General features: G+C 38.0%; 1 protein-coding gene across 1 annotated transcript in view; it reads right to left on the bottom strand.

The window, feature by feature from the left end:
- The window catches only part of LOC140245497 (nuclear receptor subfamily 1 group D member 2-like), a 54,243-nt gene that overhangs the window by 1,299 nt on the left and 28,993 nt on the right, over nt 1–23,951 (bottom strand). The window contains exons 3-7 of the mRNA XM_072325065.1: nt 7,488–7,632; nt 6,001–7,283; nt 4,872–5,030; nt 1,954–2,083; nt 302–412 (exon numbers count right to left, since the gene is read on the bottom strand). Coding sequence (XP_072181166.1) covers nt 302–412; nt 1,954–2,083; nt 4,872–5,030; nt 6,001–7,283; nt 7,488–7,632 — 1,828 coding nt within the window. The remainder of the gene's footprint in view (nt 1–301; nt 413–1,953; nt 2,084–4,871; nt 5,031–6,000; nt 7,284–7,487; nt 7,633–23,951) is intronic.

The raw sequence follows: 23,951 nt of genomic DNA, 5'->3' as shown, positions 1-23,951 counted from the left end.
TGCTTATGAGAGAAACAATTTGAAGCTTTTCAAAAGTTCAGATGCTTTCTACCCAAAATGATATTCATGGGCTTGTAGGGCTTGTAGGGTCAGTGTTTCCACCTGAACAACCTATGATTTGGTTTCCTGAAATATGCCATGGTAGTTGAAATCTACCTTTTTTTGTCTTGTCGAGACAGTCAAAACAAAGATAGTTAACACAACAAGCACTAGACAGTGAGTTGCATTGCACATAAGTCTGTATCATATCCCTGCAAGTGACAAGTTAAGCTCTACGAGAGAACCACACCAGCAGACTTACCAAATGCAACCAGCACAGATGCCTGTAACAGCGCCCTCTCAGGCAAGGATAAGTTGAGTTGGTTGAGCTGCAAGGCAACCTTGGCAAGGGCTGTGACGAGATCGCCTACATCTGTGTGAAGCAATCATGAAAAGCACAGTCAAAGGTAGACTGATTTTTTTTTTTATTACAAACAGTGTTTATGTTTTTACAAATCTTGCTCTTGTACAAGACAAACATATTTCCCAGTAGAAAACAAAATCTCTGGACATGGTTTAGAAAATGATCAATCATTCAATTTTGAAATTCTTTGAATGTCAACATTAGAGAAAAAGTATTACAGAATTCTATATTACAAATTAGGCACAGATTATCAGCTGGTTCTCTTTAATTTCCAGTTTCTTGTTACCATTTTTTATCTCATTTTTTGTTACCATTTTTAGATTATAAATAATACCTTTTTTACACTAAAAACATGACAGGTAAGAGTCTTTGTAACTGTTTACACATATATTGCATAACAATATGCATAGATCAATTATTCTTCTACCCTGAATAAGAATTTCAATGACTGTAAGTATCTAAAACCCTATTTTGTCAGCCCTTTTGCACAAAAGTCAGCTGTGACAGGATCAACAGCAGAGCCCAGGAAGAATAACACACACAGACAAATGGGACTGAAAAAAAAACATTGCCAGAAAAAATAAAACTAACAAAATAAAGATATGAAAAACATGTGAAAGACCAGACAGATCATTACAACAAGAGCATATTGGGAATTTTGTGTGTGTGTGTGTGTGTTCATAGGCCCATATTCTTGAAAGTTAGTGGAATCTTTGAGCAGAATCAATGTACATGGACAGACAAAAACACATAAAAACATGCACATACAATCCAGACACACATAAATGCATATATGTATGCCTATTTACTTGGATGATTATTATTCAAATAAAGAGTTTTCAGCAACATAAGTACAAGTAAACTTGACGGTTGTAGATACAACTGCATTGACATGGCACACAACAAAATGTGTACATGATTAAAAGAAACTACAGATTGCACTAGAGCAATTTGACAGCAGTGCATAGTGGGATGGGGTGCCTCCATTTTTTTCTCACACTATCACTATGTACTGCATAAAGTCCAGCCCTGTATTCACATTTAGTTGAAGTGCACTGACAAAGATACTTGACAATGAGGATTCACCTTTATTTCTTTTTTCCACAGAACTATTTTTGTACTTTTCTACCAGGATTTTTGTAACTGAAGTTATGAACAAATAAGCAGACATCATGGCTGGAAACAACATTTTGAACTTAACCACAGAGACCTTTGACTTTGACCCATCACCACTGTCAGGTTCATGCAAGTATTATATTCATCTATACCCTTTCTAACATATTTATACTACCACAGGACATTTCAAAATGTCTGATTATGTATGCAGTGCACCTAAATCTATTGTAGAAGTAGCAAAATCATATTGCAATAGTGAGATGTACGAAAAATAAATGGAAAAATAAATGAACAGACAAACACATGAAAAATCAAAAGACAAAATCAGTCAGCTTTTATTATGGAGGTAAAAAAAGTTGTTTCAAGACAATGCTGCAATATATCCTTTCATGTCATCATGCTTTTGTTTAGTTGTTACTCAGAAGTCTACCAACCTGAGTTCTCGAGAAGATTTTTGGGGTATTGCTCTTGATTTGAAAATGTAACACGGTCACTCTCAGGGTCCAAAATCTGGCTGAGTTGGAGGAGGAGGACCTCAAAGCATCCGGCTTTCAGGAGTGTCAGCTGGAAAACAAATTCCTCAAATTAATTATAGAGTCACACAGGATTAAACAAAATTTTTCTGCTTTGTCTCTTCTCCTACAATATATTTCACAGCAAATGTAGAACAAAGAAATAATACAATAGTAAACCAATGTAATAGAACTTGTACAACTTTGGTAAAGAAGGAAATTATCATTTCAGAGTTACAGGATGTGACTAAACAGCAAACAGACAAGTCAGCCTTTTGAATTGGAGCAATTCATTCAGAATCACTGATGAATAAAACAAAAACAAAAAAAAAACATAGAACACCTGATGCTGGATATTGGCATACATAGATAACATGACACAAATATCACTAGAACCTGATCCAAAATCCCCAAGCCTGATGTGTGGTATCTGTATTATAATCTGAATCCTTGTTTGTTTAATGACCTTATTTCCTTTAAAACTGACTCAATTGTCATCTTCTGCTGAACTACTGAATTCCCATGAGGAAAAATAGAATATGAATGGAACATTTCAAACTGATGTCTCTGTCAAAGTAGAATAAATGGACTACCTTCCAGTCACGCCATATTGTTACATAATTGATTGATTTGATACACTACTATTCCTGAATGAGCAGTTAAATCAAATCTCACATGAGAATAATTAAAATACAGATATATAATTTTTTTCTTTGACCCGATTTTCAAACACTTTCAAATCTATAATTGTGTCTCATAAAAGGCTGATTTCGCTATTGACGCGAATGATTTGTGAGGGACGCACAGTTGAAAACATGGTAAAGTTCAACATTGTGGAAAGTTTTCTCTGAACGTATTCTGACAATGCAGTCGTAAACCATTCTTGTGCAGTTCGTGCGTAGTTCTCATGATGTACGTGCAAAAATTGTGTGTACCATTGCTACACCATGGCCAATCACATACACGGAGGACACATGACTCAAATCAATGCAAATTTTCTAATAATCACAGGCAAAATGTTTCTAAGGAGAGTTGATAGCTGTCTTTGTTCTCTTTTCTTTCTCCTTTCACTCCCTTTCATTTTTCTCTGTCGTTAGTGGGTTTATGCACACATGCTTGTTGTGTGTGTGTGTGTGTGTGTGTGTGTGTGTGTGTGTGTGTGTGTGTGATGACCTTTTTTTCTGAGGGCTTACCCAAGCAAGCATCAGATTTTCTGTAGGTACCCCAACACATCATCTTAATTCTTAGATATAATTTTGGCATACCCTAGAGTCATTTAAGTGTATTCTGTGACTTTCAAAATTGCAAAAAAATTTCATTCTCTACGTAACAGGTTTTTAAACTGTCATTACTAATTAATTGTTTGATGGGAAGATGTATGTTACTATTTGAATTTGTTGAAAACTTAATAAAGGAAATGAAATGAAATACAATGAAATGAAGTCATTATGAAGTCAGACACCTTGGTCATGTGCTTTATAGAGGTCAGACGTCATGTGATGCAGATTTGCCCCCCAAACATGCACCAAACATTCATGAGAATGTTTCAAAAAGTAAGCGAACAGTTCACAGTTATGTCGTAAAATGATCGGAAGAACTTCATGGCTTTTGCCAAACAAAAATGTGAGACATTTTCTTGATAACTGTCGGGATCTGTTTGGGGTTTCACAAAGATTTTGCAAATACTGCGCACATCTTGCATAGGTTGTGCGCATATAATGAGGCTTTCAGGACTATTTTCAAGAACATATCATGAGCAAATCAAGACCCAGTGTGCGGAAAATGTTCAGAAGAAATTAAAAAATTTTGTGAAATTACTGGTGAACTAAAAATGACAACCACAAGCAGCTTCCGAACCGCAGCTGGTTTGGTGATCTTTTGCAGACTGAAATACAAATGTCAGACTTTGCCATTCTTTGCAAATTGTTCTCTTGCTCCATGAAATCAGCCCTTAAGAAGGTAAAAGCAACAGCGATATTATCTTGCATCCAAAACATGGTTTATATCTGGAAAGTTCTACTAATGTTACAGTGAAATCATCTTATAAATGTGAACATCATCATTTTGTACCAGTATTTTTCTACCCTAAACACATTTGGCAGTTGTATGGATGTCTAAAATGTGACCTTGCATCATAAAACCATAAAAAAGTATGTAAATAGCATTTTTCATTAAGATCAAGTTATGAAAGAAGAGATTCTCAGTTTTACAACTTCTCAAATGCTCAAATAGATATTCTTATCCAACTGAAATGATTCCTATATATCCCCTTACACATTATGTGTGGGCAGGGTATAATAAGCAATAAGGAACTCAAACTCATAGAGTTTGAGTTATGAGAAACAGGGCTTTTGTATTTCAGGATTAATTGAAGTGCCCTGAGTCACTATTAATTGTGTGCACATCAAACCAGAATTTGGCAATGTCTTAACAACCACTATCATGGTACCTATCAGGATATTTTAAGCTTGTTATACTCCTTAACCTTTTGAGAACGAGTCCCGAGTATACTCGGGCAGGTGTCTATGGGAAATGCGTGTTGTAGCAAAATCAGCCCGTCCTCTACGGGTTAAACATGTTCTATCAATGACTTTCCAAAAATATCACCTCTATTGCTGATTGTTTGAAAAGTTCTTAAAGGGTTTCCATGACCCAAAATGCATACTTTCACTCCACCAGTAATGGTACTATTGTTCCATCAGTGACTATTAGTGACTTTTGTGATGCAAGGTCACAAAGTTCTAATTCTTTGTTCAAGACACAAAAATTGACTGAATATTAAATTGAATTCCTCTGATACTCTATGGTACCATGTGTTCTGCATCAAATCTGCTACCAACCTGATCTTCATGAGGAATGTCTTCAAACCCTTCCACGGCCTTGGCAAAGCTGACAATACGACTGATGATGGGAGCAAAACGGTCACAGAAGGCACTGTCCTTGTCACCAGCAGATATCTCCTGTGGAAGTCCACTTGGCTTTGATAGCTCAGTGACCTGCTGAGTGAAGTTCAGTATCATCATCTTTCTTATACTTCAATATTTGCATCCATGAATCTTTACCTGTGAGAGGCAATTGTTGCCTATTTGCAAGTAATCACACTCCAAACGTTCAATATACACTGTCCTTTCCTCGAGAACACATATATATATATTTTTAAATTTGAGAATTTGAGTATTCAAAATAAGTATAAGGACTATTGTATTTCTCAGTTATCATTTACAAATAAAAAAAAACAGATATTTGTCAATGGCTCTGGCCAACTGGTTACCTTCCCCAACCTAGTGACCAATTAACATACCATATCAATTTGGCTCTCATAGTTTTGGAAACTTGGACGTATTTTCATTTTTACACTGGGTCCTCTCTATGGGCTTCCACAGGCCAAGGTATCCACAGAAAAGTTTAAAAGTCTGCTCAATGAACTTTCACTTATTGGTGATTGGTTTTAAGATCTGTATGACTTCATGTCCCAATCAGTTTTAGGCAACCTGAAATTAACCATTAATCCTTTAATCATTATCACCCTGTGATGTTTGTCATTACAGGTTCATTAATATAAAGATGACATAAGATTCATTATTGTGAAGGTTCGTCATTCCAAAACACACAAATTCCATATACACATGTGTTTGTTAATCCAGAAAATAAAAAAGGGTTCGTTAATCCAAACATTTGCGGCGTTATTCCAAAGTTTTGTCATTCTGAAAATGAAATAAGGTTTGTTATTCTGAAGGTTTGTTCATCCGAAAATTAAATAAGATTTGTTGCAAGAAAATGCAAAGATAGTGTGTACTGATATTAATTAAACCTTCAGAATTACAAACCTTATTTTGTGTTCTGATGAATGAACCTTCGGAATGACAAACCTTATTTCATTTTTGGATTTATGAACCTCCACAAAAAAAAAAAACGAACAACCTCATTTCATTTTCAGATTAATGAAATTCTGCAATAATGAACTGTAACCTTTTCACCTACCCATCTTGCAGGCTTGCTTGATCGGAGGTGTTTTCTGATGGCTACCAACAGAATCTCCTCTAGGCTGGCAAACTGGGCATCAATCTCAGTACAGTAGGCCTTACTCAGTGAATCCACCAATCCCATGCCTTGCAAAAGGTGAAGCATATGTGGATGCTGCCCATTGGCTGGCTCCTTTGGCAGAGTGAGCTCGTGCTTGGGGTGAGGCACAGCACTGTCTGATGACTGCCGCTGGTCTGACACTCTCTCACTGACCGTCCTCCCATTCTGTCTCGTCTCCACTGCTGATTGTCTTCTAGGGTGGTGGCATCCACTCTTGAATTCAAACAAAGTCTTAGATTCCACAGCAGAAGTGTCTAGGCTGTGGGGTACATTATACCTGTACCAATTATTTGATGAGGATGTTTGGGTAGCTGATGGGGTATGGGTGGTACTTTGGAGGGTTTGTGTTGTATGGTTTGAGTAGTTCGAGTCAATGGAACTCATGAGATGTCCATTTATAACAGTACCCTTCTTTTTATTATTCTTTCTTGCTTCTTCCTCATGGTGGAGTCGTGCAATTTGTTTGCGTCGTGGCAGGAGATATTGCTTCTCTTCTGGCCCAGAGTGGGTGGCATTTTGTATGTGATGGGCACTGAGTTCTTCTTTTTTGACAAAAAATGGTGATCTCTCATGCAAGTCTGCATGCTGCGGTATGTTAGTGTTGTTAATTCTCATACTTTTATAGTCACTTGGTAAATCCTGCTCAAGTTTGATGTTGTTACTAACCATTCCGCTATGAAACTTATTCAATCCATTACTCTGTAAATATCCATTCATCTGTCCACTACAGTATTGTGTTAATAGCAGGTCGTGTATTCCCGGCTTTTTCTCAACTGCCTGAGCATCTTGCACACTGTTCCTGAAGCCATTTCTTCCGTTACACTCCATCCATCCATCATGAGTGATGCCAGACACGTCGGGTAGGCTAACTTTGGAAACAGACCATTTGGGAGGGATGTTGTGCAACCCATCACTACTATCATTGAGTCCCTGTCTCCTGTCCTTCAGGTCCCCACTATCCAGGAGGAGCTCAGATATTGCACTTTGGTGAGTTTTGGCAGCTGCAATTGCATCATCACTGGTGACCATTGCCTCTTGGCTTGGGGGTCGGCTCAGGTCAAGCGGCTTTTCATCTCGACCAGTACCATCTTCAGTCTTATTTGCAATTTCCTTCATGACTTGTGTGAGCTTCATCTTTTCTCTCTTGGACATTCTTCCAAACCGCACAGCTAGTATAAACGAGAGAATGAACAGAATCATGATTCTAACAAATATTTCAGTTGAAATTTTCATTCCTATATATCATTCTTATTCAAAATCAGACATGCATCATTGCAAAAACACAGAGAAACCCAAAATACTGATGTACTGACATGTTTCCCTCATTCAATTTTCAGCTAAAATTGATTTCTTGAGTCATTGACAACACTAACCATTCTTGGACATTCCCATGACAATGCACTTCCTAAGCCTGCAGGACTGGCACTGGTTCCTATTCTTCCGTTGGATGACACACTTTCCTCCATTGGGGCAGGGTCGGTAGGCTAGATTGTGCTGGACAGTTCTCCTGAAGAAGCCCTAGGATGACACAAAAGTGAAATGACTTAAGAAAAAAGACAAGGAAAAATGTCTCAAATCATAGTGGGAGTGACAGTCTTGAGTTTGTGAAAAGCCCCTTCATGTATGCAGTCTATGTTTGGGGGTAAAGGGAGCACGAAACAAGTTTTGCTCACTAAGTTTACCCAGTCTAAGTTTCACAAGAGTGCTTCAACAGAAAAGTGTTTTTTTTTTTTGAAGGCCATTGAATTCAACATAATAGTACCAATTGAAGTTAAAGATCAAAATGACCTGTTAATCTAACGACAGAATGAAAACTCCCCCCCCCCCCCCAGTACTGGTGTGGTTTCAACTGATCCTGACATCATCAGGGACAGTGGGTTTCCACTGGAAAGAAAAAAACAAAACATTACTGTATCAAGTATTTTTCTTGTTGTTTTTGGCATGAACAACTATTTTGAGATACATGTCATGTACTTCGGCCAAAATGAAAGCTGCCATCTGTGACCACTGACATGATAGAAGCAACGAAAAGATAGTGACTGTAGAACAAGTCTCAGGTGATTGGGGCATAACAGGACAATTCAATCACTCTCGATATTCCAAGAACTTGTGTAATGCTTCCATCAAAATTATCAGTTAGTATACATTCTATGATTCTCTCAGTATTCATACATTGCTGAACAAAGTACTGAAAAACTAGTGTATAGATCATATCACAAAAGATATCAGTGCCTTTTTTATGCTAAAACTGGGCAAGCTGTTGCCTCACAATCAGCATACAGTAATACAGGCCCAGAAAAAAAAAAAAAACACAACAGCAACAATCCCCCCCCCCAGGAATTAACAATATGCATATGAGAATTTCACAACTTAGACCCCGTTTACAGTGCGAGGCTCGGCCGCGGCCGAGTCCAGCCCCGCTTCAGTGTAAACGCGCAAAAGGCCAAATGCGAGGTCAAAATTGGCCTCGCATTTGGCCTCGCTCTGGAGGTGGTCTCGGCCGCGGCTCGGCCGCGGCCGAGCCCGGCCTTTTCTTGGTGTAAACGCAAACTGGGCCAAATGCGCGGCCAATTGCGCGGCCAGTTTTAGTCTGGCTTCCAAACCCTCTGCCTGTATCTTTCGCTGTTCAGGATATTAACCCCCTCAACGTCGAAAACTAGTATAGTTTAAGATGGTTTTGTCCTGCAAAGGATTTTTTCCTTCGGCAAAGGCCTTTGCCCGAACGGTGACTTCGTCGCCACGGAATTCAGTTGGCAAAGGGTCTGAAGACCAGACAATACCAAATTGCGTTAGTTTACAAGCAGAGCGCCACTACGACCAAATAATGAAAGGTTTGAATCGAAAGCGCGGCCGAGCCCAGCAGTGTAAACGGACAAAATTGCGAGGCTCGGCCGTGCAATTGAGGCCGGGCTCGGCCGCGGCCGAGCCGCGGCCGAGCCCGGCCCCGCACTGTAAACGGGGTCTTGAATACATGCATACTCTGTTTTAACAAGATATTTGGAACTGCAAAAATGTATTCATTAAAACATAAGTCCATAATACACACATGTAGAACTGCAAACGATCATGACACATTACATCTCACTTGCAGATGACAAAAAAAAAAAACCAACACAAGGGGAGGGGGTTGAAGAGTTCGCCCACCCCCCACCCCCGTGTGCACACAATAAAACCACCTGACTGTTCAATATGAATATTCATTTCGTGGGTTTGCAAGTGCAAACATTGTGTCAAGAGAGATGGGGAGGGGGAGGGAATAGTAAGTGTTTTAATGGAAAACTCCATCCTTCCTTTCATATGATAGTATGCTGTATACTGCATACTGCAGATGCAAAACTTATGTACACTAGTTTGCAGGCACAAACCCTTGTTGGTCATATTAGGAGTCTGCATGTGCCAAGACTAATACACGCACCACTGTACTGCAGGGCCTGTGGGACACTGCCGAAGTGGCATATAGTATTCTTGGCGCAGACTCCTTTACGACCAACAAGGGTTTGTGCCTGCAAACTATATGTACACTGCACAGCGATTAGTACCTCTCCACTTTGCACATGACAGCTACAATGTGTGCCACATGATTACGTGCAGGTACTTGTAATGTGTACAAGCTATGCATCTGGTTGTCCTTATAGTGTATATTTCGAAGTTGAGCATTCCCCTCCCCCTCCCCTTTCAATCTTCTTGTAATGAACAAAACAAATGAGAGAAATACATTGTAGTGACACCTTGCAGTAAAATCCTCTGGCACTAAAAAAAAAAAAAAAAAAAAATTTTACCTTGCTTTATTAAGTGAATTGTGTTATTACAGTATGTTGGCTGAGAATGGTCTAAGGGCATTAAGTTGCTACTAAAGCCATAGTGTTCGAAACACCTTAACGCCCTTCTCATGCTCAGCTGACGAACTGTATGTGTGTGTGTCAAAAATTGATGCCAGGAAAAACTTCTTGCAATGATGACATTTCGTTGTACATGTATCTGGTGTTTGTCATAACAGGGTTCGCTTGTACTATTGTATTTTATTTTCCAGTATTTCTAGACTCAACCTTACTATAAACGTATTTGTAGGCAATAAACTTGATCTAAATGTTTATGTAGTTAGAGTTACCTCATATTGAGTTGCATTAGCAGCCACTGAGCACTGCTTTCATCACACAGAATGTCAATTTTTATTTTTCATATATGTAAAGACATTTGTTGGTTCAAGGTAGGTTGTTTTATACCATAATAAACTTGCACTATTTGGCATGTTAAATGTTCAAGCATATATGCAAGTCACTCTGTCAGCTATTTCACTATCTATACATTTTCATACAATCTCATTTCTTTTTTTTACAAGTCCTCATGTTCTTCAAAGAGCATCATCTTATTACACACAAACAGCTGGGTAAATTGAAATGTCTTAGAAATAAAACGAAAAGTACAAATACAAGCTTTTATAAATTTGCCTTGCATCTGTCATGTCAATTAGGCAGCATTTGATAATTTTTATCACTATGGTGAATTTGTCTGCTGTTGATAAATCAACCCTTTTATGTGCACAGAAAAATGTCGTTTCCAACACTTTAGTTGTCTGTCCAAATTTGATATAGGCCTAGTTGTAGATTAGCACACCCATTCAGGAGTAGCAATGTGCCTCAGTCAAACAGGAAAGAAATGATGACACAAAGGGGATTACAGGGATTACATACAAATGTAATCTCTCATATTATATCATTGATTATTAATTTCCAGAAATCTGTGCCAATCGCCTAAGAAAGCACGTCGGACCCCACTGTGCATATGCCAATCTGTGAACAAAGCACAGTAAGGGTTAACTTGAGTTGCAGTTATAGATTGCTTCAATAGGCCAATACCTGCATATGTCTTCAACATATTAAGGGCTAGGACTTTCAACAGAAACCTAGTATAGAATTACAAAGCAGCAGCTTAGAAATAAGTTCAAAAGACTTCCAAGTACCATTTACAGCTTTTCTGAGGAAACAAATTACTTCTTTCCTGGCAATTGTATGATTACTTTCCATCAAACTACAGATGCCTGAAAACCAATTCTCTTACAACTGGCCAATTGTCCATTCATACCACCACTGACCACATAGAAATCAGTGTGGGCTGACCTCTCTCATTCACTGGTTAACAGATGTGAGAATAAAGCGCTTAAGTTGGCATATATATGCATGACTGATGGCTAGACAAAAAAAAAAAAAAAATGCACAGCAACTGAAATACTCCAAACTTTCTCAGAAGATTGACCCCACTATTCTGCGTATTAGAATGACAAAAACAGAGGGGTAATGGCTTGCTTTAAGAGGGCATGCGCATTTTGACTTCAAAAGAGAAAGATGGATAAAGAACAATGTTGGATACAGTGGTGCAGACATTGGGCATATGGGGGCACACTTTGTTATTCACTCCAGGGGAAGAGGGTCCCTTGACCACACCACAGCTACAAGATGTATGGGTCAAGGATGGTTTCATTACTGTGGTAGAATGCTTCCAGGAATGTGTTCTCCCCATCTCAACCCCCACCAGCACAGCTCGCTTCCTCTTTACACACAGTACCTCTGTCTCCTGTTCTATTGTGCTCCTGGGTCAATTGATCGAAGCAACTTCCATGCACACTTTTCTATACCATATTGTTTTATCAACTTCTCCATCCCTAAACAACATCGAAATGGTAGTATCACACAGTTACAAAGAGATGTACATCTTATAACTTTCTTAAAACATTATGTAAAATTCAGGGTTTTTTTTTTTCATTACACTGCAGCTTCTGGATTTCATTAAAGTCATGTTAAAGGTTTTGCATGGTGTACCTTCAATGACAGACAGATTAAAAACATGTGGTTACAATAATGCCTCTGATGAAGACTTGATAAAGGTCCTAACTGAGCTCCTCTCCCTCCCCCATCTCGGCAGGGCTGAGAAAACATCACATTTAGTTGGTTACAACATATTTCAGTTGTATCTATAGTGGACATACAGCTTTGCCATGATTCCACCACTGATTTAAATATATCTGGTGTGTTGTTTACCTCTTCATGCATCATTGCATCTACTCTTCTAATCAGTTTGGAACTGCGGTTTGTTTGTTTGTTTGTTTTTTTGTCCAGTGGTGTGCATTGTTTTTGTTGTGAAGTAGGCCTACATGACTATGTATCAGAAATAAATTCAATTCAATTTATGTGCTAAGGTTTCATCAATGAACAAGTGATAAAATTTGAGGAACAAATACTTTCCAGACACGAATTAACATTCCTTCAAAATCATACACCGCTGCTGTGATCAGATCGAAGTTCATGAAACAATTCCAATCTTGAATGATAAAACAACAAAATTTAAGATGTTCATCAAACAATACAACTGAATTGGCACATACACCAATACATATCTTTAGGCCAGTTAGAAACTATTAAAAACATATTTTTCCAGCTTTACATATGAAATTGTACTTTTTCAGGTAGCCATTCTTTTTTTAAACCATCCCCTTTTGCTTTAGGTCAAGGTTAGGTATCACTTTTCTGTTTGAAATACATAATGGCAATACCCTCAAATAACTTTAAAAAAAAATCAACATAATCTCATCGCTGGGGTGACAAGACCTTGTATCTGCAATTTTGGTGAAAATGACTTTTTTGGATTAATGGTCAAATAATGGGTTAAGTGATATCCTGTCCAAATCCAAATTGTCTTATTCCAAAAATGAAGCCACCATGGCATATCAAAGGAAAGGCTATCCCATTCGCCACAATGCTTTGGCCGCCATATTTTTTGTCTCTCCTGAACATTTGACATTTTGTAGATACGAGGTCTTGTCGCCCCAGCGACGATATGAACTGGAAATATTGTTCTGATTATTGGGGTGGAGGTATTGTAGTTTGAACTGTAGACATGAACCATTCCTGAATTGTGTCATTTAAATAAAGAAATCAACATGTCCATAGGTGGCATGCTAGAAAGTCTAGATCTTTCAACACTATGAAATATTTGCACAATTACTACACTGACCATATCTTCTCCACCCAAATCTTATATTTCTTGAAAGTTACAAAATGTACATGTAAGTACTTTGCTTTGTAGAACCTGACAAATAGCATCGTTTGATACAGTGATGTGGAAAGGAAACAATGTAGTATGAATTGTGAGATAAAATTCAGCAATGTTTGACAGGTAGAGTATTGTTTCAAATGTATAACCACCTACCAGTACACTGCATATTAGGCTGTGCAATTATAACATTTAGCTCAGAGAAATAATTGTAACGTGCATTGCAAAATTTTAATGATAGAACTGCAAAGTTGTCTATAACTTGAAATTTCAGCATGTTGGATGGAAGGAAAAAAATCTTGAGAGTGAATGTGAATGTATGTGTGTGAAGTGCCAAGTCTCATACCTTGTTGCTATCTGGACATGATCTATATTTGGCCACAACAAATTAGCTGTAATACCAGGATGAAAATTATTCAAGGAGATTTTAATGTGATTATGTTTTCTGCAACATTTGACTCATTGCAAGCTTCTGATTTTAAGCTTGTCATTGATTTTTGGCATGATGTTAAGAATATTGCATCATTATGAACATATAATGTTATATATTTTCATTTATATTTTTCATTTTCAAAAGCTTCCTGATTTCAGAGCAGAGTTGGTTGATTGTAATATACCATCCAGGTCTTCATATTGTCACACAATATTGTGTGGTGATAGCAGAAGGACTTTAGATACAGCAGGTCAGTAAACAAGCTAGAAAGCTACAAGAAGGTAGAGATAGTCAGACATTCAGGCTACAGTGTGCTTTTTGTCTTTCCATTTTTCTGATCTTTTCTTTATCCCAAACATGAAGCCATGTACAGTTCAGTCCAAGAGAAAGTTTAGTGACTGCATTGAGAAATCAAGGCAGATGGTTATCCATGGACTGATGCAGGCCTGGTTACCAGGGGCAATGTTCCGAAAGCACTTAGCAGCCAAAAATGTTCCTATCTACGTCACAACTTTTTTTTTTTCTAGCAGATTTTTCTGAAGATCTTCTGATTTCTGTATTCTGAACCCATATCATGACATCACTTTAGCTCACAAAAATCTTTTCAGTCACTATGGCATATAAAAATGCAAATGACTCACTTTTATATCTCAAAGTAACTTCCAAACTAAAACTTATGCCAAAGCTGAAGATCAAATCATAAATGGAAATGTCATTCTATTTTGTAGAATAAAGCACAATGGCCGTGGTTCTCCACTCACAATCAACATCAGCTGAATTGATGCCATAATGTAACTCACTTCATTCCAAATAAACACTGAGTCATTAATAAATCATTACAACAAAGCTACAAAGACACCTCCTTGAATGATTCCCCATCACCTGTGCTATGTAATTGACACTAATATCCAAAATGTATTAAGATACAGTTGTATATGAAACTTAAAAACCATACCATACTTCTGAGATGCCATGGATAGATATTGTGGAGTTTCAGTGCTCAGTTTGCTTCGTGTTAGTAATGACCATAGTAAGACGATAAACACAGTCAAGTTATAAATATTGAAATGCAAATCAGTTCAAAATCCTCAATATGAATCTGTTAATGATAGCTGATAATATTTTTCATGAAAGTCATATACATTGACAGATGGGTAAGTTGCAGTCCAAAGCTGATGGTTTATTCTGGACATGTACATCGATCTGTAACACAGCATTCTTTTCATGAACAAAATTATCATCATGATCCTAGAAACCACAAGCACATGATTTAAAGGGACTGTACAGTACTGGTTGAGGTGGGGATTCATGTTTTGAACATTCCTAAGTGAGATAATGAAAAGCCTCTTATGAAATATGAAAGAACATGTAATTTTAAGAAGGATTCAACGTTTATTTGATAAAAATTGGTTTTCAAATGGCTGAGATATCCGAAAAAGTGCTAATAATAAAGGCGACATGCCACAACTTTATTATCATCTCTTTGTTTCACCTTGTTTTTGGATATCTCAGCCATTTCAAAACCGATTTTCATCGAATAAACTTTTGATACCCCTTAGAACTGCATGCTCTTTGATATCTCATAGAGTGGTTTCTGAATATCTTGCAAAACATTAAAAGCTAAATCCTCACCTCGACCAGGACACCCTTTAAAACACAGTATTCACAATATATTTGTTGGTAATAAAGGATAAGTTCCACATAAGAAACTATCAGCAACATACAGGGAGATACCAGTATCAGTAGAAATAACAGCTTAATTTCCTTCTGAAAAATTGGGGGCAAAGAATGACTCTCCAGGAGACCTGCAGGTTCAGTGCTCACCTGAGCAGCGCACTTCCCCTTCACGGTACTTCACATGAGGCAAACTATTTTTTTTAAATTATGAGACTTGGGGATGGCTGCAGGCCACTTGGGCAATATTCAATTTCAAGCATTTGTCCCCCCCCCCCCCCCCGAAAATATATAAATATACATCTATATATATTTTTTTCTATTATTTACTATTTGTCCAAACTACAATTCCCACCCCCATAACGATTCCCAGTAAGTCTGTTCCAAATCCAGCCCCCAGTTATCACAAGGAAGACAAAAATGATCATAAAAATTTGCAAATTCTAGATAATTGGACCCATCCTAGGGCCCCCGATGGGGGCATTCCCAGCATTTGTACAAACTATGAACTCTTTCTCCATTGCTAATTCTTACAAAGTTTGGTCAAAATCTAGCCATCTCTTTTCAGGAAGAAGAAATAAATGTGAACAATTTTATATACTGCCAACAATGCACGACAGTCACTAGATGGTGAGCAAGCACATTACCTTAGAAAAAAAAAAGGAAAGGAAAAATAAATGCTGCATACTGCACAAACTCTATAACATGAAGACTCTACAATCATTCAAAATACAATCTGTATATTGTGTTGGCAGTCACTGCTTTGAATTTAAGAATGCAAAATTATCCTTTATTCCACTATTATCCACATATAATGTGTATTACTTAACCCTTATTAATACTTGTGACTTGGGTTTATATGCTCACAAAAACACTTTAATAGGAACTTATAAAAAATAGTTTCTTCCTTCCCAAAGAGTACACATGGATCATTACTCCTCCTGGCAGACATATCATTCCCAGTGGGATGCAACATGAGTTTGGCACTGTCACTGTGTGAGTCTTTATCTAAAAAAAAAAAATAAGAATTTGACTTTTGATTGATTGATATAAATCACCACCTCGAGTTGAATAGTGATAGAGATTATGACTGCGGCAAAATAGGGATACTTCTACCTGGTCAAGTAATCAATAAGAAATAGGTCATAGTGATGAATACAATATTGTGATCCTTGTTTTTTCTCCTACTGAAAACAAGGCAAGTGCCATAATGTGTCTCGCCCATTCGCGTACAAGAAATTGTACGCGAATGTGATATAGCAGATAAAAAAAGAGATATAACAGATAAAAAGAGATATAAAAGGGTAAAAATTTATGGCAAAAAAGAAACGTGCCATAAAAACTTCACATTGGGCCCTTAAAGTTTGTTGACCCCTGCCTGTGACCTTTGACCTTGTGGTGACCATCCACTCCCCAATGGACATCTACAATCCAAGTTTGATCACAAAAGGCGTGTCTTCATCAGCCCGAAGTTTCAAAATAGCGCGCTATCTTGCGGTTACCAAACTAGTCCGATGTCAAAACAGCGCGCTAGCTGTGTTGTGAAGACGCAAATAGCGCGCTATTTGATCGGGAAAATTTCCCCCAAAATCTTGGTCTAGTTCGTCAACTAGAGCGCTAATTCGTGAAATAGTGCGCTAATTTGGGTGCGTCTCCATCAGCCCAAAATTTTCTCGATCCCTCCACGCTTCTGGTTAGCCAGCTGGCAATGGAAAGCGCATGTACAAGCTAGTGAGTGTGTATAGTACATTACACGCATGGTGTATTCAAGGATCACATGTGTGTACTATAGCCTACTGTTGTTGACACCTTTAAAACCAGGGAGGTGATTTCTCTCACCTCCCTTTTAAAACTCAGTGCCGTGCATGCTATCTGTTTTGTTTTTGTTTTTGTTTTATAAACTTCTTCTGGTCCACTCTACCTTAGCTGAAGATTCTTGCAGATTGTGTGTATTTTGGAATTGTTTAAACATTGCAATTCGTTAATTTCATATAAGATGCCTCACTGGACAGAAGAAAGAGTAGCGTTATCAATATCCCTTTGGAGAGAATTTGCTGTACTGCTCACCTCCCTGGTTGTAGAATCGTACATACGGTGATGTAGGAGATTTTGAGTGGGGAAATCCATTCTCGAGCCATCCGCGAGCTAGGCAGAGTAATATTGCAAAGTGCGCATGCGTCAATTTTCGGACTAATTTCCCGAAACAGGCTGTTCAAACTGATGAAGACGTATATTCGCTGTATCGGGCTATTTTCTAAGACCGCAAAATTTCAAGCTAGTTTGAACTTCGGGCTGATGAAGACATGCCTACTAGGACCCATGGATCAAAAGTTATGACCCATAATAGAAACGCGCCATAAAAACTTAACATTGGGCTCTAAAAGTTTGTTGACCCATGCTTGTGACCATTGACCTTGTGGTGACCATCCACTCCCCAAGGGAAATCTACCATCCAAGTTTGGTCACAAATGGAGTTATGGATCAAAAGTTATGACCCATAATAGAAACGTGCCATAAAAACTTAACATTGGGCCCTAAAGTTCATTGACCCCTGCCTGTGAGCTTTGACCTTGAGGTGACCTTCATATATCGTCGGCCTCATGCCAGAAGGGCCTTAACACCATAGACTTTGTACACTGTTAGGGCCCTTTTGGCATGAGGCCGACGATATGGTAAAATGTGAAACTTTGTATGACCCCTCTTCCCTCGAAGTTTGATTGTAATTGAAGCCCAGAGTAAAGAGTTATTCAAGTTTTTGTAGCGTTACGGACAGACGACGGATGGACGGACGGAGGGACGGAGGGACGGATGGATGACGGACGGACGACGGACGGACAGACGCCTCAGGCGATCCCTTAGTCTCCCCTCACCTCCGGTGGGCTCGACAAAAAGGAGACTACATGCATATCTTCTCACAATGTATTCCATGGTCTAATTATAACACAACCTCATCCGCTCATAACTTATCTTATTTATATGTTTTATGATATTGCTCTTGTTCTTCTAATGTGAAATCAGAAACACTTATGCTGGTAGGATGTAGAGGAAATGGGGACAAATGAAATGAACTCTGTAATATCAGCTCATAATTATGATTAGCTGTCACTGACTTCTGGACCCAGTTCATGCTGGTGTAACTGAAATAATGATATCATTGCACTTTTAAACAAATCTCATAGGAATTTATATATTCTGTTATATATATCTTTTCCCAAACCAAGGACCAAATATACAAGAAATTCTTTTTGCATATATGTCAACGCCAGTTTGTTTAATGCATAACACTCCCTGTAAATGTTCAAACATGTATATCCCTTTATAAATTTGAAAAATGATGAAAACCCTTATATATTGATTCAATTGATTTATAACAGTGTGATATATCCATATGTATTTATGTGTACTTATTTACCATTAACCCACTCTCTGTGTTGGCATTTTACAATGTTACCTACACTTGTATAACTGTTATGTATTTTGTATTTTCATATACACCATAGAATGATGTCTGCTATTACTGCATGGCACCTTTGGGAAGCAGTTTTACAAAACTGAACAAGCCAACCCTGCAGTATAGTATGAATAAAACAAAATAAATACATTAATTTTCCTTAAAAAAAAAAAAACTATTTGAGGACTCACATGTTTGTGTGCATTTGATCATGCATGTGTTAGAGTAGCATATTTTTTACTGTACTTTTCTTCTTTCTTTTTTGATCTCCCATTTCACCATTTACAAAGATTGGTGATATAACACTACCAGGGTGGGCGAGCATACCAACTACAAAAGCAGATATACCAGCACAAAAATATACAGGTTTGTGGTTATCACACTCATATCACTATTAACCCATTGAAGGCAAGTCCCAAGAATACTCAGGCAGGTGTCTATGGGAAATGCATGTTACAGCAAGATCAGTGGATGATGTGAGAAACAGGTTTCATTCAAAGAAACCTTTCATAACATTGAGAAGAGTGGGCTCTATATACATACCAATTATTGATCTACACTTTCCATCCTGGAATAAACTATAAAAGATGGATTCATTTGAGTCTTTTTTCTTTTCTTTTTTTTTTTGTAGTACGCATAGAGAAGTAATCCTTTCTCAGCTACAACTTATCACTGTGCATTAAGGTTTTTTTAAAGTATTGAAAAGAAGATCATGCCAGTAAAGAGTATACATACCAAAACACCTTTCAATAGATACTATGAAGAACAGGAGTGAATATAGGAACACAGTGCTGACAAAGCAGTGGGACAGATACGACCTATCTGTCTTAAGCTGCCTTTCTGTGTCAATGAATGCATTTCCCTTTTTTTTTCCATGTTTTCCCCTGCTTAACCACCAGATCCCTTCCCACAAACATCTATCAATATTTGAGTGTGGTTTGTTCACAACATTACCCAGCTAAGAGTGAACTAGATTACATGCCCCATATTCTCAGCATATTCGTGGGCCTATTAACCTCAATACATCACAAAAGGGATAACAAAAAATGATGGGGAGGGGGGTGGTGAGGAGGAGAGAGCTAAGTACAGTAAAGAGCAGCCTAACACAGCACAAAGAAACAACATCAAGGGAGACAATATGTCAAATCTGTCTACCAATGCACTCTACAAGAACCATCAATTTGTTTTATGTGTGCACTTATGTGCATGTATGCCTCTCAATGTTTCCTTTTCATAGCCTCTTATTGTCATTAAATAGTTTGATTGATGGCAAATTTTGGCATGGAATATGAACTATTTTGGAAAAGAGTGTTGAATTCATTTGTAAGTCTCGGATGAAAGAAAAAAAAATGCATTTAGCAGAGGCACAGCATGCCATAGTCAAAAAAAGAAATAAATTAGACAGGTCTCCACCAATTATAACTTTCAAAATTTAAGCTTGAAATGTGGTACATTGACATCAAAATGTCCAAATGCATGAAGTATCACAGTATCCTCCACTAAGTGCATTAGTTTTTCTGTATCTGTGCTGCAGCTAGTATTGAATCAGTCAATCACTTTGTAATTCAACATCTGCATAGCCCTATCAACAACAAGAAACTGCTACTGATACTGTATTTCTTTTCTGCAGTATGCATTGATAATAACTTGCACAGATACATTTCAGAATTTGGTCCTTACCTTTGACCCAATTGCATTAAAATGTAATTCTAAACCTAATCTGTAGCTTCCTTTAATATATATGCTTGTATCACTGCTGAAAAAGCTACAAATAAGGCACCTACAATCATTATGCGTCAAACTAAAAGTAGGTTAAATGGCTATTAGCCACTCAAATAAATCATGCTCAGATGAAAAAGGAGCTATTTCCTAAAGGTAGATAATTTCCAATTCATCAACACAAAAATAAGGAAGTACATCCTTTTAAGAGCCATTCAACTTCATATGACATGTATGCTGCTATTCATGAAAAAGAGAGAGAAAATCTGCTACAATTCAAAGTACTCAAAGTCATTATGTCTGAAAAGGACAGAAGCGTGTTTGAAATTAGGTACATAAAACTGAATTGTATTCACCAACAAACTGGAACTCTAATAACAATCATCTTATTGTCTGTAAAGGAAACAGTTACAGCTGACAAAGAGGTAACAGCAAAACAGAGAAAAAAAATCCAATTTGAAAAAATAGAGCATGGACAAAACATTATGTGATTATTCAATTTCATCTTGCAAAAAACGCTGGCAAAAATTTGTGGTTATTAAGCACTTTCAATTTACTCTATTCAGGAACCCCACTCAAGCATTCAACAACTACCACTTAGGCTCAGCAGAGATGTGATGTAGTGCATGACAGGGGGGGGGGGGGGCAATAGAAGGAGAGAAAAAGGATAACATGTCATGTTGTTACTGAACTAGTTCATGACCCAGATACTCCAGTTTTACTTCTAAAAAAGATCTGACATTCAAATCATTTCCGATAATAGAAACCTAGATATTATTTCCTCCTACTCTCTTAAGATGGGATCTAAGTGCACCACACGGAACCAGCACCCTGTTTTGTCTTCTCTCTCTCAGTCTTTTTATGGTCTCTTCTTGGCCTTTTGTGTGTGTGTGTGTGTGTGTGTGTGTGTGTGTGTTTGTGTGTGTGTGTGCATTTGTGTGTATGTTGTGTTCAGTGATGCTCACATGGTGAGGGTTTAATTCTCTCAGGTCAAGTATGTCACGCAAGAATCCTGATCACAGACACACTGTTCTGCCTCCAACCCCCCCCCCCCCCCATTTCATATGGGTGGAGCAAAATCCAATAATTTCATGCAGAATCCTGTCCTTTTGATATTTCTGAAACCTTTTAATGTTGTTTTCTTCTGACCCATTGAAAGGCTGCTGAAGAAGCCTTGCTAAATACCCTGTCAGACCTGGACATGTGTTTTAGCGAAGATGCAAGGTGTCCTACACTTGTATACTTGATTTCACTTACTGTTCCACATACTGAATCTTATAGCCCTAGATATTTCACAATACAACAATTATTAGAATGACATACTATACCAAGAGAAAAACTCATTTTTGCTATGTATACATGTAGTAAAAGCAGACTTACAGCCTCCTAAATTCCCCTCTTCATTTACATACAGTACACTGTGCACTGTACATGCACCTTGCTGGGTAATACCTGCACTATGGGTCAACACTGCCAAATTGATTTCATTGAATTCACCCCAAAGAGAATTGTTTTAGTATTTGTGGTGAAGGACAAATAATAGATAGATTGTGATTTCAAATAGTATGATAGGAGGACAATGACAGAGGGCAGTGATAACATGCCATTGTCTCACTTCCAGAATGACCATGACATCTTCAGACTTTTCAGTTGTTTTGTATATAGAAAAAACAACATTCAGAGATTGGCATACTTTGTTACACCACCTGACATCCTTTCGTCTCGTGAAATGTGCAAGAATATTACTGACTACTTACACTTGTTTCATTCCCAGCAAATTATGGAAAAGGGATTTTGAGAAAAAACAACAACTTATGAATACTTTTTCTGCCACAGGGTAATATTGTATGATGGAGTTGTTCTCCATTACATCTCCTCTGGTTCAGGTCATGGGACCAGGACTAAGATCACAGAACAGGACAGGACGTCACATTACATGGCTCACTCATAGATTAGTGGAAGGCGAAAACATTTAAATGAAGAACATACATCAAAACATTAATGTCATTGATGTAATCATAATTATAATTCTTGCCACTATATGTATATTAAATAATTCACTGATTACGAACTGTTCTTCAATTCATAAACACTATGGCAGCAATGACAAATAAGGCAAAAGGATGATGTGAACTGTTACAAAGTGTTAATAACAATTATAAGGGATACATATCAATGAAGCTCTGATTTTTTGAATTTCTGGACAATCTACTACTTCTGCTCAAGAAGTACTATACGAACATTTCCTGCAATCTTCATATCCATATCAGGGCAATTACCTCCCGAGGGCAATTACCCCCCCCCCCCCTCAGCTAAATACTGGTTAGTGGTAAGGTTAGAGTAAAGATTAGGGTTAGGGTTAGGTTTAGGGTTAGGAGTTTGGGTTAGGTTCAGGATTAGGATTAGGATTAGGGCCAGGGGAAGGGTCCGGGGTAATTGCCCAGGAGGTAATTGCCCTAGACCCCTTTATATCAAACTTGACATTATTTGTTACATTTGTTTTATTTGTGACTTGATATCATTTGCATCATCATGACATCATTTGTAAGAATAGTCTCAATATGACAATGTGAATGAACTTAAAGAAATTTCCTGGAGTGGTTGAATATACTCAGGCTACCAAATATGCTACATGTAATCTATACCAGTCTCCTCTGAATTTGCCTGAGGGTGCACTTTAAAAAATAAAATGCTTTCCTAAAGAACAACAAAGCATCACATTCTTGGACAGGAGGAAATGCAATGTCATTTCTCTTTATGTGAATACAAGACAGACAGACAAATAGTGAGAGAGAAAGAGAGAAAGAAGGGAAGAGGGAGAGACAGCAAGAGAAGGAGGGAAGATGAAATAGAAAGAGAAATCAGAACAACCAAACACTATCGACAGCCACCAAGCCAACTTGCCAAGACCGCAGCATCTTTACTGGGGCAGGACAGGCTGGCTTGCTCGGGTGGGGCCTGGCGGTGTGGATGAGATAGGATGCAGCTTGCGTGGGGAAGGAAGAATTGGGCTACTGACCCAGTTTCGTCAGTGAAATTTAATGAGAGATTGTGGACAAAAGTAAATATTCTCTAACTGTTCGGCACTAATTGGGTTAATAGTGTGCCAATTTTGCGGAATAACAAACCACACTTCCACCTGGTGTCGACTCTGCTGGCGACATCACGAAAGAGTCGACATCACGAACAGTTTTACGTCAGGACCAGGAAAAGTTGATATTAATAACTGTGGCATTGCTCTGCTTCTAACAGAGCGTTCACTTTTGAAGAGTCATGGCTGGAAAATGTCAATTGTGCTGACGTACTTTCTTTGTGCCAGTACCCTTTACAAGTCATGTGCTCATTAAAATTCACCTCCACCAACATAGTACAGTGATTATCTGTAGCCCCCTTCAGGCCATGCCTACTTCAGGAAAATGTCTTACCTGCTGATACTGATTTTCTTTTCTTTTCTTTCACATTTATCTATATTAAAGAAACATTATGCACTATTGATTCTTCATCCCCCACCCC

Source organism: Diadema setosum, chromosome 22 (assembly GCF_964275005.1).
Source record: "Diadema setosum chromosome 22, eeDiaSeto1, whole genome shotgun sequence".
Classification (NCBI taxonomy): Eukaryota; Metazoa; Echinodermata; class Echinoidea; order Diadematoida; family Diadematidae; genus Diadema; species Diadema setosum.
The sequence above is the reverse complement of the archived record's forward strand: the minus strand, read 5'-3'. Positions and strand labels throughout refer to the sequence as shown.